This window comes from Prinia subflava, chromosome 7 (assembly GCF_021018805.1).
Source record: "Prinia subflava isolate CZ2003 ecotype Zambia chromosome 7, Cam_Psub_1.2, whole genome shotgun sequence".
Classification (NCBI taxonomy): domain Eukaryota; kingdom Metazoa; phylum Chordata; class Aves; order Passeriformes; family Cisticolidae; genus Prinia; species Prinia subflava.
In genome coordinates, this window is record NC_086253.1 from 15,172,198 (window position 1) to 15,186,467 (window position 14,270).

The window sequence follows — 14,270 nt, forward strand, 5'->3', positions numbered from 1 at the left end:
ATACTTAAAACTATCTCATTTATTGGTGAGCAAATACAGGTAACGTCTGTTAAAAAGCAAAATCCATTAGACTCTGGGTCGTTTTGGTACTGTAAGTAGTCTCCAAAAGGCAACAGATGTGAGGACGGGGGAGGGGGAAGTTGATTTTGTCTTTTTAATATTCAAAGTGGGTCTGTTCTCACTGGCTAATTAAATCAGTAGAGTGCAAACAATAAAAGAAAAAAATAAGTGTTGCCTTTCTTCCCTAGAACAACCTCCCTGATTCATCTCTACTTATTACAAGAACTTAATTTATTACCAGACTTTACAATATTCCCTCCCCAAATCATCATGAAGTAAGATACATATTCTACAGCACCAGTTCCCATCAAAAAGAATATGTTTGTCCTGTAGAATTTAAGATAAGATGTTTTTTCCACTATTAAGAAAATAATGGGCTTAGAATGAGCTTCTTTGATTGACACAAAACTACTGAAGAATCACACTTAAAAAACAATAGATTTAATAACAATATCAGATGTACAAATCAATCAGTGGAATGCTGCCTTAAATATATTTGTAGTTGCTTGGCAAATCCAGTAGATTTGCACGGGTGTGCTGAATTCCTTGAGAAGTAACAAAATGTGTTAATAACATTAAACAGTCGTCTTCCAAGAACTTACATTATTATGGTACTTTCTAGTCAGACAATTCTTTTTAGTGCATAAATACATGTAATATCAATTAAAAAATATTTATGACATCAAAATGGCAATGGTATATATAGATTTGGCTTTGAAAGTATTTTAAATACTATTACCAACTTTCAGCCTTTAGTTAGTTACAATACACAGTACAATAATAAAAACATGCTGCAGATACAGACCAGAACTCCACTCAATTGTTCTAGCACTGTACAAGAATCAGGTCCCAGCCCAAACAATCTTATAGGAAAGGTGCACATCATGAAGATAAGGTAGTATGAGCATCAGTAACCACCTAAATTTGTAAGCATAAAGCTCAGCAAAGGATCAATATACCTGTGCATGAAATAAGGCAGACTGCACACCCTGAGTCCTGGGCTGCTGTGGCATCCCACACCAAGTTAAATGAAAGTTTGGGCATGTTTGTCTACGTATTTTAGTGACAGCACTGTGAACATACCTGAAGATAAGGGACAACAGAGGGATGCAGACCCTTTGCATCATAAAGGTGTATTCAGTGGTAAGGTGGTGTATGGCAACAGAAGGCAACTATTTCAGCCCAGTTGTTGCCTAGGTTTTGAAAACATCAGAGCCAAGAAAATTGTTATGGGACATAATGCATGAGTTTACAGGCAACACCTCTCAGATGCTCAGGATCATCATGGAAGAAAACATGGACATGTTTGTGTGAAGATGTAACAAGTGACAACCAAGACACTAATATGGTAGGTCCAAGCATTTATAGATGCAGGGTTCCTTCTAAGCTCCATGCACTATTAGCCTAATTTTAAGTTTGATGGTAATTTCTCAGCAAAATGCAACTTCATTGTAGTTAATTAACTATCCACAGCTGAAACACTGATCAATATATTTAACCCTGGATTCTCAGCTGTATGGACTTACCTGCTCATTGCCAAATGCTAACTATAACTTAGTTGAAGTTAAGCTACCATTTAAAACATACCCAGTATCAAAAAGTACTCTGCACCCTTCAAGCATTCTTCTGGTTAACCAAATGAGTGGTCTCAAACAAATAAAATATTTACTCTGTACTGCATCCAGAACCAGTGTTTCTTTATGCAGTCTGACTGATGAGCAAACACCAAAGCCATGGAGCTAATAGCAGCAGGTCAGACTCAGCAAAATGATGCCTCAGCTTATGCAACTTAGCAGTAAAATACATGCTATAAAGACACAAACAGAAATGAGCCCACTAACACCTAATTTAACTGTATCTTGGAAACACGGTATAGTAACCCAGTACAGAGATTTCTGTTGGTATTTGTATGAAAGGACATTTGTCAATACCCATTAACCTCTGGCTTTTACCTGTTAGTTTTCTAAAAGATGCTTGTGTTGCTTCACAAGCCACAAGGTGTCACAGTGGCTCAAGTGGTAGGATTCTTGTCAGTCTAGACACGCAGGTTGTGGCTTCAGGTTACATACCAGTGCTAACACCACTCTGTACGAGGAAGCCTGTGCTATGCTGCATATTTAGAAGTGCAGCCCTTTGGATGCAACTATCAGCCAAGGTGCAACTCGGTTGCCTCAGGATGTTTTTTATATGGGCATTAAATAATCTTATAGCACTGTCAGGGAAGTACTTGGTGAGCGGGCATCTTGACCAATCTTTTTACTTTGCATTATTAACCCTGCCAGTGTGAGGAAGTACTGAAAAGAGTTGAGCTAATCATTAATATCAAATAAAAAATTTTACGAATTCCACTTTTTTCTACCAAGGGTTTCTATGAATTAGTAACAATTTATTTGAATGCACTAATTATTCAAATTTAAGACATATTTTTGCTCATCTTTCACAACAAGCAGTGTGCTGTAAGCACACTAAATGTAATATTCTGCTAAGACTATATATTGTAGTTGGTCATATATTGTGTGTTACTGTTTTGCATCCTTGACTGGATGAGCACAGATGGAGCTAGAGCTTAAAATGCCAGGAAGCTTAGAAAATTTTTACCATTTTTCTAATGTAACTGCACACTAAGCAGTGTTCCGTTCCATGAAAAAAATTATGCACATACATCATATTTACTGACTTGTAATTTTCCCATTGCAACCAGCCATTGTTATTAATTTGCTTTACATTCATACACCAGTCAGTCCTCACTGCAAAGCAATCAGAGATTCTTCTCTGGTGTATTTAATTGCTAAGTATCATGGTTCTATTTGGGAGGTAAGCTCAAAACAGGAAACACTGCCTCTTAGCTTAGCCCATATAAAATACGCAAATTCTTTCAGTAATGGTTAATAAATTGAAATTTGCATTCTGCAATTATTTGTAAGAATAAAACTCCATTGATCAAACATTCATAGAAAAGCATAAAGAGCACGAACATAGCCAAAGCAAATTCACTGCTAAACTCAAGTGAATTGTCACGGAAATTTTTCATGTAGTATTTGTTGCACTCAGGTAATGAACATTTACCCAGTGTGTTGGCTTTTCATGTCCCATTATTCATGCCAACACATTCATTAAAATGGGCCTATGCTATTTAACATAATCAGCAGTGTGCATAGGTGTGGCCTTCAAAGAGTTATTACCACAGTTTACAGGCATGCTGTTCATAAATACAAGCAGAACCCCAGTCAGTGCAAAACGCCAAGCTTCCCAAAAAACATATGGTAATTTTTGCTGTGTAAAATGGATAGATGCACTATATAATGCATAATTGCATCACATTATATCTGAACTTCTAATTGCTTAAAATGATACTTCAAATCACATCAACAACATTATTACCTAATTACCCTAAGGGTTAACTGATACTCCAGTGATTAAGTCTAGGTAGAAGCGATAGAGCTATTGTATTGCCTTCATCCACTACAGCAAAAGGTATGGTTGCAAATGCACAACTCAAATCCATATTCTCTGAATGTTTTCAACACCTAGGTATGGGGAAAAAAGGTGGAGAAATGAGGGCCAAAAGGAAGGAGAACCCTCTTGCAACATGCTGAACAACAAGAATTATTTTCATTTGCTCTAAAGGAACTATTATGTAGCAGTTCTTTTTCCTTTCATATCATTGTGATGCAGAGTACAGTAACGTGGTAACACTTTTGGTAAACTGGCTACAAGAATTACAGAAGATGGTGACTGACATTAATCTGAAAAGGCAAGTTACTATCAGAATGTGGAGGAGTAAAACAGACAGTTGTAGGCCTTTCTCCACTGCCAAATGACCCATGCATGAGACTTTTGTTAACTGCAGGAATAAAACATAGCATTCTAGATGTGAGGCATTGCATCTTCCCTTTTCCCACTTATTAAAGGCTGTCCTGGTTGCAAACCTAGAGGCAAAGCAGGTGTCACGTCTGCCTTGCCCACCTCACCCTGGAGCATGTCTAGTCCACAGAAGATGGTTAGAAATGCTGGTGCTGCTGACTGCCTTCCTAAGGGATGAAGCATGCTGAAGGTGCTGCAGCATAAGAAGAAATAAAATGAAAAAGTTTCATTCTATTTACTTTCCTGTTTTCTGAGCATTTTCCTCTCTTCACATAACTATTGTATTTAAAGATTTAGAATATTTCTTTTTGTATAATGTAGTCATTAATATCTCAGAAATCTCTTTGTAACCTGCTCTAGGACAGATGGCAGCTATTTGTCTGATAAAATCTGCTAGTGGCTGAGGCAAAACTACACAACTGGAACAAAAATCACAATAAGGTACATAAAATACTTCAAATGCACAATGTGCCTAAAGTCATCATTTTCTCAATTTACTACTCTACAAAATAACCTAATAAAAATGTAGTTAGGAAAAAACAAATGTTTGAAAGTCCAAAAGGAACGTAAAAATAGTCCACTGCATGTGCAATGTAAGACTGCACATATTAATACTCAAATATGGTCAGTTGTTTCTTCCAGATATGTAGTTTTTCAGGAATAAGCAAAGTGGATCTATGATTCAATCTATTCTTGAGTCTGCTTTCATCAGGAGGTTCCAAATATGATCACTTTTATACACACATAATGTTTCTTTGTCCTTTGAATGCAACAGATAAGGTCATTCAGCCAGGCAATTCTTTTGGATGTTCTAGTCTGCAGCTAGCAGTTGGGTAAAATGCATGGGATCTAGACAGATACTGAATCTGCTTTACATGAATAACCTGCTGTCAAAACTATTAGATTTTCCCCTCCCCCTTTTAACACACAAACAAACGATGCTCCTGCTCAGCTAACTAGGCTTGGCAAGCCTAGAATCAGGGAAGATGGATATCAACAGGTACTGCAGATCACGTGTGACAGATTTACAGCAATGTTCCAATTCATTAGGTGCTCTGAAGGATGTAAACTATTTGGTTTGCAGCTGACCAGGCAGTGGATTTAAGCACATTTAGAAACCTATGCAAAGCTATGGGCTTTACTGCATCAGTTCTGAGTTTACCATTCTGCTGTGAAGAATGGTAAAGCATGTGGATGTGAATTCCCTGAATTTGATTATTGAAAACAGAAAGACTGAAGGAAGAAGTTCTAGTGTGATACTTTTATTTTGGCTGTAGTTATCAGAGTTTTTCATAAAGAAGTTGACTGCTATGCTCAAGTCTCATGCTTCAACCCAAACCGTTCTGAGTCTGTGATTCAAGTCTCTATGCTGAGGATGGGAACAACCCCTGGCCAAGAGCTTCAACATGAGCATGCCTCCTTGACAATACTGTAGAAACATCAAGGTGATGCCAAGATCACCTAAGACATGTGGAGAGGACTATTTTACAGCCTGTTGCTGTAAATTTATGGCTTTTGCAAAGACTTCAGTACTAGCAATTCTCAAATCCTGAAAAGATGATAGGTGTAGAAACACACCAGGCCATACTTCATGTGTAGTCCTGAAAAGGTCTCATGTCTCCAGAGCAGTTGTTTTTTCACCAACCTTTTAAGGTATGAAGGTACTGGAGCTGTTTCCAGAGGTATCAGCTGTTCCCATAAGTCCTGCATGTGGGTCTAGTTGATTCCCTGTCATCTCAAAGGTACCAAGTGGACTATTCAGCCTAGATCAATAATTTACATGTTTTAGTTTAGTAGGGCATGGCTGTCAACCACAACGTGATAGAAACAGTATTCTGACCATAAAGTGCCTTCTCTCTGAAATTCTGATAGTAACCAAACACAGAAAGAACATACCAGGGAAAAGAAAGATGCAGGCAGGCCTAGGGGAGAATATTTTAGCCATAGTTTTGGGGATGTTTATTTCACTACTAATTTTGTCTAATAAATAAGACCATTGAGAACTGGCCAACAGGTCCTTTTTTGGAGACTAATCATCAGCCTCTTCCAGGCAACCTTTTTCCTGCCATGATCATCCCTCTAAGGCATCAAAGTAGCTCAGCAACAAATTCTGGGAAAAGGTACCTGGCAAAAGTGGGGATCTATCCCGACCTGTTTACACAGAACAGTGCAGGAAAGAAAGCTCTTCTTGTGGAGGAAACAACTGAACAAAGTATCAGCATGGCTGAAACGCGTGTTTATAGTAGATATGCAATTTCTGGCAAAGAGATGCAAAAAATACCATTTGAAGTAAGAAGTCCAGGTAAAAAATACTGTAAAAAGTTTAGCAATCTTACCCCTTTTTAAACAAAGAAAGTGCATGTACCAAACTCAAATTATTTTCTTTTTTTATCTGATCTTGCAATCTTACTGCAGGCGAAACTCCAGCTTAAATAAGAGCACAGGACTGGCTCCTTGTTATGATCTCTATTTTGTCCTTTCGCACTAATCAAGAGCTTCTATTTTTGAGACTGGATCTGCATAGTAAATCTTGTTTACATCAGGGAAAGATGAAGTTTAAGGGTTTTTCTAAGTGGATTTATGGCTTAAAGAGTAAAGAAAAAAAAGAAGAAAAATTGAAAGGGTTTCTTTATAGAAAATGATCTACTAAGCAACAGAGTGATTGCAGGAGAGACCCATTCTTATACTTTTGCAGTGACTCTTTCTCCACCCTCACCAGCCCCTACTTCCAAATGCAGCATGTGTGCAGTTTCCATTTTATTATATGACTTTTTTGGGGGGGAGGGTGGGCAGGAGCAGCAAGATATCCCTGATGGTAAGCTAAGGATCAACATGTAAAGGAAGTGGAGTCTTTTTTTCCTCCCTTGGCCTCATAAGAATTGTTAGTTTGTAACAATTTTAATTGAAAGCAGCTGCAACTGAAATTTTTTTAGCGGATAGAAAACATGTATGAAATAAAAGAAAATCAGTAAAAAAAGCCTTGAATCCATTCTGAAGTCAGTGTCTGCCTAAAGGCATTCAAGGGTTTTCTTTTAACACTGACCTTTTAGTTTCTGCAAAGCATGGTTCATAAGTACTCTCAAAATACTTTACTCCTGTTCCTAGAATTGCTAAGTATTAGTGTATTTGTGGGTGAAAGAATATTTCCTTCAAATTACTTTGAGACAGAAGTTTATGTGTTTTCCCCTCAACAAAACAAACTCATTGGACAAACTCAGACTTATGTACACAATATGAGAGATCTGTTTGCCACACTAAGTTGCTAGGCGAACAAATGTGATGTCACAACATAGATTTTTATGACTAACCTATTTAAAATGCATCAGGAAGGAGAAGATTATTTCATCAGATAGTAATGTGAGGAAAAAAAAAAGAGACTTTCATTAAACTGCAGAAAATTTGTTTTGCTTTGATTGGCTTTAAATATTTGGTTGCGTATGAATGTCTGTGTAAGCTTCCAGTTCATTTAGCAGCTTTTAAATAATCATAACACCCTCTTTTATTTTCCTTTTAATTTTCTTTATATTTTTCCACCATGAAACCTTTGTTAAATTCACTATACAGTTTAATAGGTGTTTAATATCATTTGATTAAGCTGATTGTCTTTAAAACAAATATGCTACTAATCAAGGTCTCTAGTCACCCTTAAAACATTGCTGTCTTAGCCAGAGGGAAAGCTGTGTTTTGCATCCAGTGGTGATGTAAAGCATAATCTCTTGTAGTGACAGAAAGAGATACAGGTGAATTTAATTTATTGTGATACACAAAAGTTCTAACAATACAGAGGACTAAATAAACAAGTGAAAGGCTTGATACATTTCTTTGATTACTGACAATAAAGCGACGCCTCAAACTTTAAACTGTCAGCAACTTTAAGTGATCTATTCACAGCACACTGTAATGTTACTGAATAATTATATACAAGATATAATCAGCTTTTTTTTCTTTTAAGTGTAAGCAATTTCAAATGATTAAAAATTAGGACAGAAAAGGATTTACAACATCAAAGAGGAAAAGAGGTGCCTTTTTAAACACAAAGTTTTATGAAAAACAGAGACATTTACCTATGTTGTGTATTGCTACCTAGAACTTCAGAAACTGATGATTATGCCACAACAGGATTCCTTTCTTGAAATGTTAAACTAACAGAGATAGAAAAATATTAAGATAAACTGAATATGCGTGAATGGGAACGAAATCCTGAAAACCACACACAGAGCAAGGAAACAGCTGCATTTTGTTTAACCAGAAGTTAATCAACTATGAGAGAAGTAAGCAAGATCTATCTTTATATCTGCCAGAGATTATTAAACATTTAAATATTCATTTTGCTTCTTTAAATAGGGATTGTTGAAGCATTACAAAATGGCACTGGATGCTCCCCAAGTATTATTAAGAAAGCATGTATTAGTTTAGAAAAAAACTATTACCGCATTAGATTTCTTTGAACAACTTTTAAGGAAGGTATGGTTTTCCTGGACACTGTTTAGTAACCCAGACTCCTAATTTACTTTAGATCACATAAGAATTAGCTAGGTGGTGGACTTCTGCCAGTACTTACATCATAAAACCACCCCCTGCCTGGGTGTGATTGGAATTCTTCGCCTAAGACTGACCCTGAATTTAAAAAGGCAGTTGTAGGTTCTGTTTGAGGAGCCCATAAAGTTATAAGAAGTTTGGAGAGCAAAAGTTTGCACGTCTAGCACAGGCTAAAGCTGCTAATTCTTTACTTTCACGACTTCCATTTCATCCTAAAGAAAACAAGAACAACAAAGATAGCTATGCTGCATCTAAATGACCTTTCTTTATCACTCTGTACTTTGTCTGCTTAATACACCGAGCACATCTTTCACACTGACTCCCTTCCACCCAATGCTGACAGAACCTGGAGTGGAAGCAGTGGATTTCTCAGGAAGGGTCCCCAAGCCCTGAACCATTTTGAGGACACTTCTACCTCCCCCAACATACCATCAACCTCGCTGCTGGGAGAGCAGGAGTAGGAATAGCATTTACTGGTGGATTCCCCAATGGTGTTTCTACCAGCTCATCAGTTTTTTGGGTTTTTTAAAATATTTTTTCACCTACCTGCACGCTTTGGAGAACTACAGTAGGAAGGAGAAGAGAAAACAGATAGACATGACCTACAGATACTCCTTCCATGGGCTCTCCATCCATCCCATGTACAACTTTATTAAATTATGTATGTTTTGCTCTGCCTTGGAACTTCCACCTCTGCAAGGGACAGAAGAGACTCTGGCTCTACAGGGTTATTAAGAACATTTTTATTTTTCATGAAACCAGAAAAATCCCAAAGGCTTTCCATGGATATATTTGGGATAACGGCTGTAGTTTCCCTTTTTTAAATGCATTCTCCTTTGCCACTGTCTCTCTGCCCAAGTTGGGTCCATGTGGAATCTGCCAGCTTGCTACCCCCCAGTCTTTTGGAGAGTTTCTTTGTAATTCCTTTCGCCTTAAGCTGCTTTGCCTGTGCTCACCTACCCCCTGGGGCTCGCAGAGCTCAAGCAGCCTCCTTCAGAGACCAGTGCCTACATTATTCCAAAGACTGCCTGAAGAGAAAGGTTCAGGCAGAAAGCCTGTATCACCCAGATCACAAGCACATTCCTTCCATGACATACAGGGCTCTGGATTCAGAAAATTTAGACCTAGTTATACATGCTCCAGAAGCCTTCATGTACCAATCCCAAACATGCTTGGAAGTGCATAAAATTAATGGGAAACTTCCACATCTGAGCTGCCCAAGAAGCCAGCATTATTCATTACAGACTGCCCACACCTAGTCACTCTAGTGTCCCAGGAAACTAGTTTAATATTTTTTGTTTCTTTATTATGGAGATGTTTTAATAGGAAGATGAATGAGATGAACTGAAGTTAGCTAGAAAACACATTTCAATGAACAACAATGCTTAAAGCACAGAGCTCATAAACTGAAAAAACAGACAACCAGAATGTAAACACTGAACAATCACAAAGCAAAAGAATTTTTATTCTGAGCAAATAAAAGAAATGCTGGAGCATAAGGCCTTCATTAACTAAATACTGTCAGTCAAAATAGAATGCTGCTGAAACCCAGCAAGGCGCTCCTAGCAAGAAAGAGTGGGTTATTGCTTTTTGCCCACAACAATCCATCTGAATTTGCGCAGCAAAAATTGCAATTAAAGGTGCTGAAGTTTAATTCAGCACACCTCAGCAACGAAGGAGGGAAAAGTTGTTTCACAAGTCCCTCAAAAACTTTTCTCCTGTAACATCCATAAAGGAACTACAATCAGGAACTGGTCAATTATTAAAAGTACCACTAAAATAATATGTAAAAAGGCTAAGGTATCACTGACAGCTTTTAGAGCAGGTTGTATATAAAACCCTGAAGAAATCACTCAGTGATACATATTTGCTCTTCTCACTTGAAAAAGTCTGTAAGTTATTACATGGATATGTACAGGAATGCAAGGAACAGAGTTGCAAGACACTAACAAACAAGCAGTAGCAAACAAACCCCAGGAACTCCCTTATCCTAAATGGCAGCAACCCTCTGCAGCCAACAGCTTGGGGCAAAACTGACAAACACTTGCCATGATTTTGGGAGCAAAGAGCTGCTTGGAGTTTTAGCCAGCACAAAGTGTATTACCAATGACTCCCCAGCAACGTTCCAAGCCTGGCAGTGGAAGCAGTGCTAGAAAAGCAGTTACCCCGTGGCGGTACCCAATCAGAAAGCAGGTCACATCTCGTTAGCTGTATCATATACATTAAACGTCACAGATTTTCCATGGCTTAGCTGACAATTCAGGCATGTGTTTTTTATTTTATGGTAACCTCATGTTATCTTAAAGAATCGCAGTACAACAAACAGATCAACCTGAGATCCTTCACTACGCTGCATGTCACAAACCTAGCAGATATTTGCCATTTACTATAAAAGATTCATACTTTTTAAAAGTCTTTTCAGGGCACCACTAATAAACTACTATGAAAAATTGCAGCACCAAGAATGTTTGCTACACAGACACAGGGACAGAAATGCAGTCTGATTCACTTTCACTTCAGCAGACTTGAAAAGTGTGCTTTACTTAACCATGTAAATAACAAGATACAGCCCCCACTATTTTTCTTTTAATTTTAGTTTTAATGACAAAAGCATTTCCCCCTCCCATTCAGTATGTTCTTTGCAGCAGCTGATCTGGATTTCGAAGCCGGGGTGTATAAACCACTAACACATTTTACAAAGCATAACCAACAGTGAATGTAGTTTACATTACTGGGTACTTTTGACAGCTATATGATAAAGTAGTGAACTGACCATCTCTCTTGCTAAAAGCAACAGCATTCTAAATGTAAACACAAATTTCTCTTGTCGGTTGTCCCAAACATGTGTTCTTTAAGGGTATCCTAGGAATAAGTTTTTAAAACTCCGCTCTTCTTTCCAGTTATCATCCATTTTTCATTTTAATGAGTTTACAGAACAAAACCAAAGAAACGTTCATCTCTCCCCCTAAACCTGCAGCATTCCAGAATTAATTTTGTGCAAAAGCCGAAGCAATACTTTGCAATATTATAGCTACGAATGCCAGCAGGACAGATCCTGAGCAAACAACACACTAAGGCAAAGAAATTTTCTGAGAGCAGCGTAATAATCAATCCTGAAGTGCTGTACTGTAATTTCATGATTTCAGCCTAAGCTGGTATCTCCTCAAAGAGTTGCTCTGCGTGGAAACATAATGAGGGATTACCCAATTAAACTACTAAATTAATTAGGGTTCATGCCTGCATATACTGTACTGTCTAGTGGGACGCTTCAGCTGGAATTCGGGCTGAAACCTACCACGGTCCATGCACAGGAAAACAAGGCTGGGGGACTTACCTCCGTCCGCGACTGCAGCCTCTTGTTCATTTCATATATTCGGTACTCTGGTTGCACCATGTATGGTGTGTGTCTCCTATAAAATGGGCCAAAAGGAGAAGAATAGAAAGGGTCATGTGGTGTGCTGGACATCTTGCCTGCTTGCAGAGATTCAAGCTACACAGAGTATCATCAACATCCATACAGAGCACATGGGCTGTGTGTTCTTCACAGTACAAAGTAGCGGCGCGCACACACACACACACATCCAGGCTGCACGCACTGGCTGGGGACTGCTGTGGGAGCCCGCTCCGGCGGAGACGGGCGGGGGGGTGGGGGGAGCGGGAGCGCACAGGCTCCAGACACGGGGAGGGAGGCTGGATAGCTTCAGGCACCGCCGCTCGGTTTTAAAGCAGCAGTTTCTGGAGGGGTCATTTCCTGTCCGCGCCGCCGACTAGTTCAGAAATGCCATCCCCCGTCCCCGCCTGGCAGAGGTGCGGGTTGGGGTTCGCCGGCCCCCGCAGGCCCCCGCCGGAGCCGCGGCGGGCTCGTTAGCATATAGGTGGTTTAAAAGCTGCCTGAGCCAATCACCCCGCGGGTAATGTCAGAAATGTGATTACTATAAAATACATAAACACAGGCCACGGCCATCCCGCCGCGGGCAGCCGGCGCTTCCCCCGCGCCCGACGGCTCCGCTGCCCGCCCGGGGCGGCCGCTCCGCGCTGCCCGGGCCGGGGGGGCCGCGCCCGGGGCACGGCAGGGAGGGCGGCCGGCACAAAGAAATAACCTCGCACGCCACACTTCACACAATGGAGAGCACTCGGATGCCAGCCGCGGAAACCTCCCGGAGATTGGGAAAGCACAAAGGGGCGGCTGGCAGAGCGGGACCCCCGGACGGGCACCGGCAGTGCCCCTCGGCGGGGGTCAGCCCGACACAAATGGGGTGTTTAGACGCCGCTGTCCGGCGTAAAGGCGGCGGCAGCTCGATGGGAGACTGCGCCCAGTTTTTAGGATCGTTGCTGGGCATAAATCCAGCAGCGGTTAGAGAGCGTTGCCAGTGAATATCTAACATTGGGGAGGGGGTCCCGAGGGAGGAGGGGAGGGCAAGGGGAGGAGATCACCCCTTGGAGGTGAGGAATGAACTTTATCTGTTGAATCATACTTGCAGGAAAGTGCTGGGAGCGGACACCACGTGAGCGAAAAGTCCTCAAAATATAGAATAAACAAAATGGGCTCATGTGCTCCATGGGAAAGTGGAAGGTCTAGGAGGGGAGCGTTCAAATTACCTGTACGAAAAAGTCCTCTAAGCACAAACTGTGTCCTCATACACAGCTGTAAAGTATCAGGTATTATTTACAGTACTGAATAAATGTAAAAACAACAATAAACAGCGCTGAATTAATCTCTCATGTAAATTCATTCAAGCAAATGGAACCACTCTAGGAACAGATTTAGTTAACTAATATGATTAAGAGAATAACAATCAGCTGCAGCCACAGCGGTTCTCAGTCGGAGTGCTCCGCATGAACGCTGCGGGATCGCCCATTTCACAGATGGGGAAATCAAGGCACGCACCATTACTTTCTCTAAATTTTTGTAATAATCCCGAAAAATATTTGAGCCTGATATGGCTTTACCCACTGTCAAAAATTTAATTCAAATTCTGACTGAATGGAGGAATATTTTAAGATGTATTTGAAAAATTCTAGTTTTCACTGGCATTTGGCTAATTCTGGAAAGTCTGACCTCTCTTTTCAGGATAAAATATGAAATTTCATACTTGATATTCTACTGACCGCTGATCGGAATCATAATTTATCTTTCCCCTACCGGTAGTTGTTTAGCAAAACTATTTCTGAATGTTATGGAATAACAGTTTCCATAAGAAGTGACGTATTGAGCTGTTTTTATAGACTTCCCACAGCTTCTGTCACTAAACACAGAGACAACAGATAATACATGAGGAATGTCACTTCTCTCTTTAAGAGCACCCCAGCTATGTAGCAATACTACACTGCCACTCCAGTACCATTACTGGAGGTGCTGAGTTTAATAAATAGCATGTGCAACATTTGACTCAGTAGTGCTGCAATGACTGTGACAGTGTTCTGCCAGAGTTTGCTGACCCCATGAAAAGCCTGTAACATGGCTACACACCTATGAAAAAACTTCCCTGCATCTACCTTGTTCTCTAAAAGATCCCAACAAGGCTACCTTAAAACTTAAAACCAAAATTACCAGAAAAAATAGAGTTATAGCAGTAATAAACACAGTATTTATAACCAAAGTACAATATGCGTTTAAAAATGTCAAAAAACCCAACCAGAAATCTACCAAGTTATGGATTTTACCTTCTTTGCAAAACAAATCCTAAATATAACATTTGCCCAAGAAAGGACACACTGCTCTCTGTAATTAAAATGGTGGAATTTTGCATCACTTGTAAGCTATTTCTATTTTAATTACTTTTTGATTAAGCTAAAATTCACTGTTC

The 14,270-nt window shown here is 39.7% G+C and overlaps 1 protein-coding gene across 11 annotated transcripts in view; it reads right to left on the minus strand.

The window, feature by feature from the left end:
- LDB2 (LIM domain binding 2) overlaps window positions 1–12,061 on the minus strand; it is a 216,561-nt gene extending 204,500 nt beyond the window's left edge. For 10 of the 11 annotated variants that reach the window (XM_063401664.1, XM_063401662.1, XM_063401663.1 and 7 more), the window contains exon 1: window positions 11,798–12,053. In XM_063401664.1, coding sequence (XP_063257734.1) covers window positions 11,798–11,929 — 132 coding nt within the window. In that variant the 5' untranslated portion in view covers window positions 11,930–12,053. Of the gene's footprint in view, window positions 1–11,797 lie in introns of all 11 variants that reach the window. The other variant, XM_063401665.1, reaches the window with a different exon arrangement.
- Window positions 12,062–14,270: the final 2,209 nt, after the last annotated feature.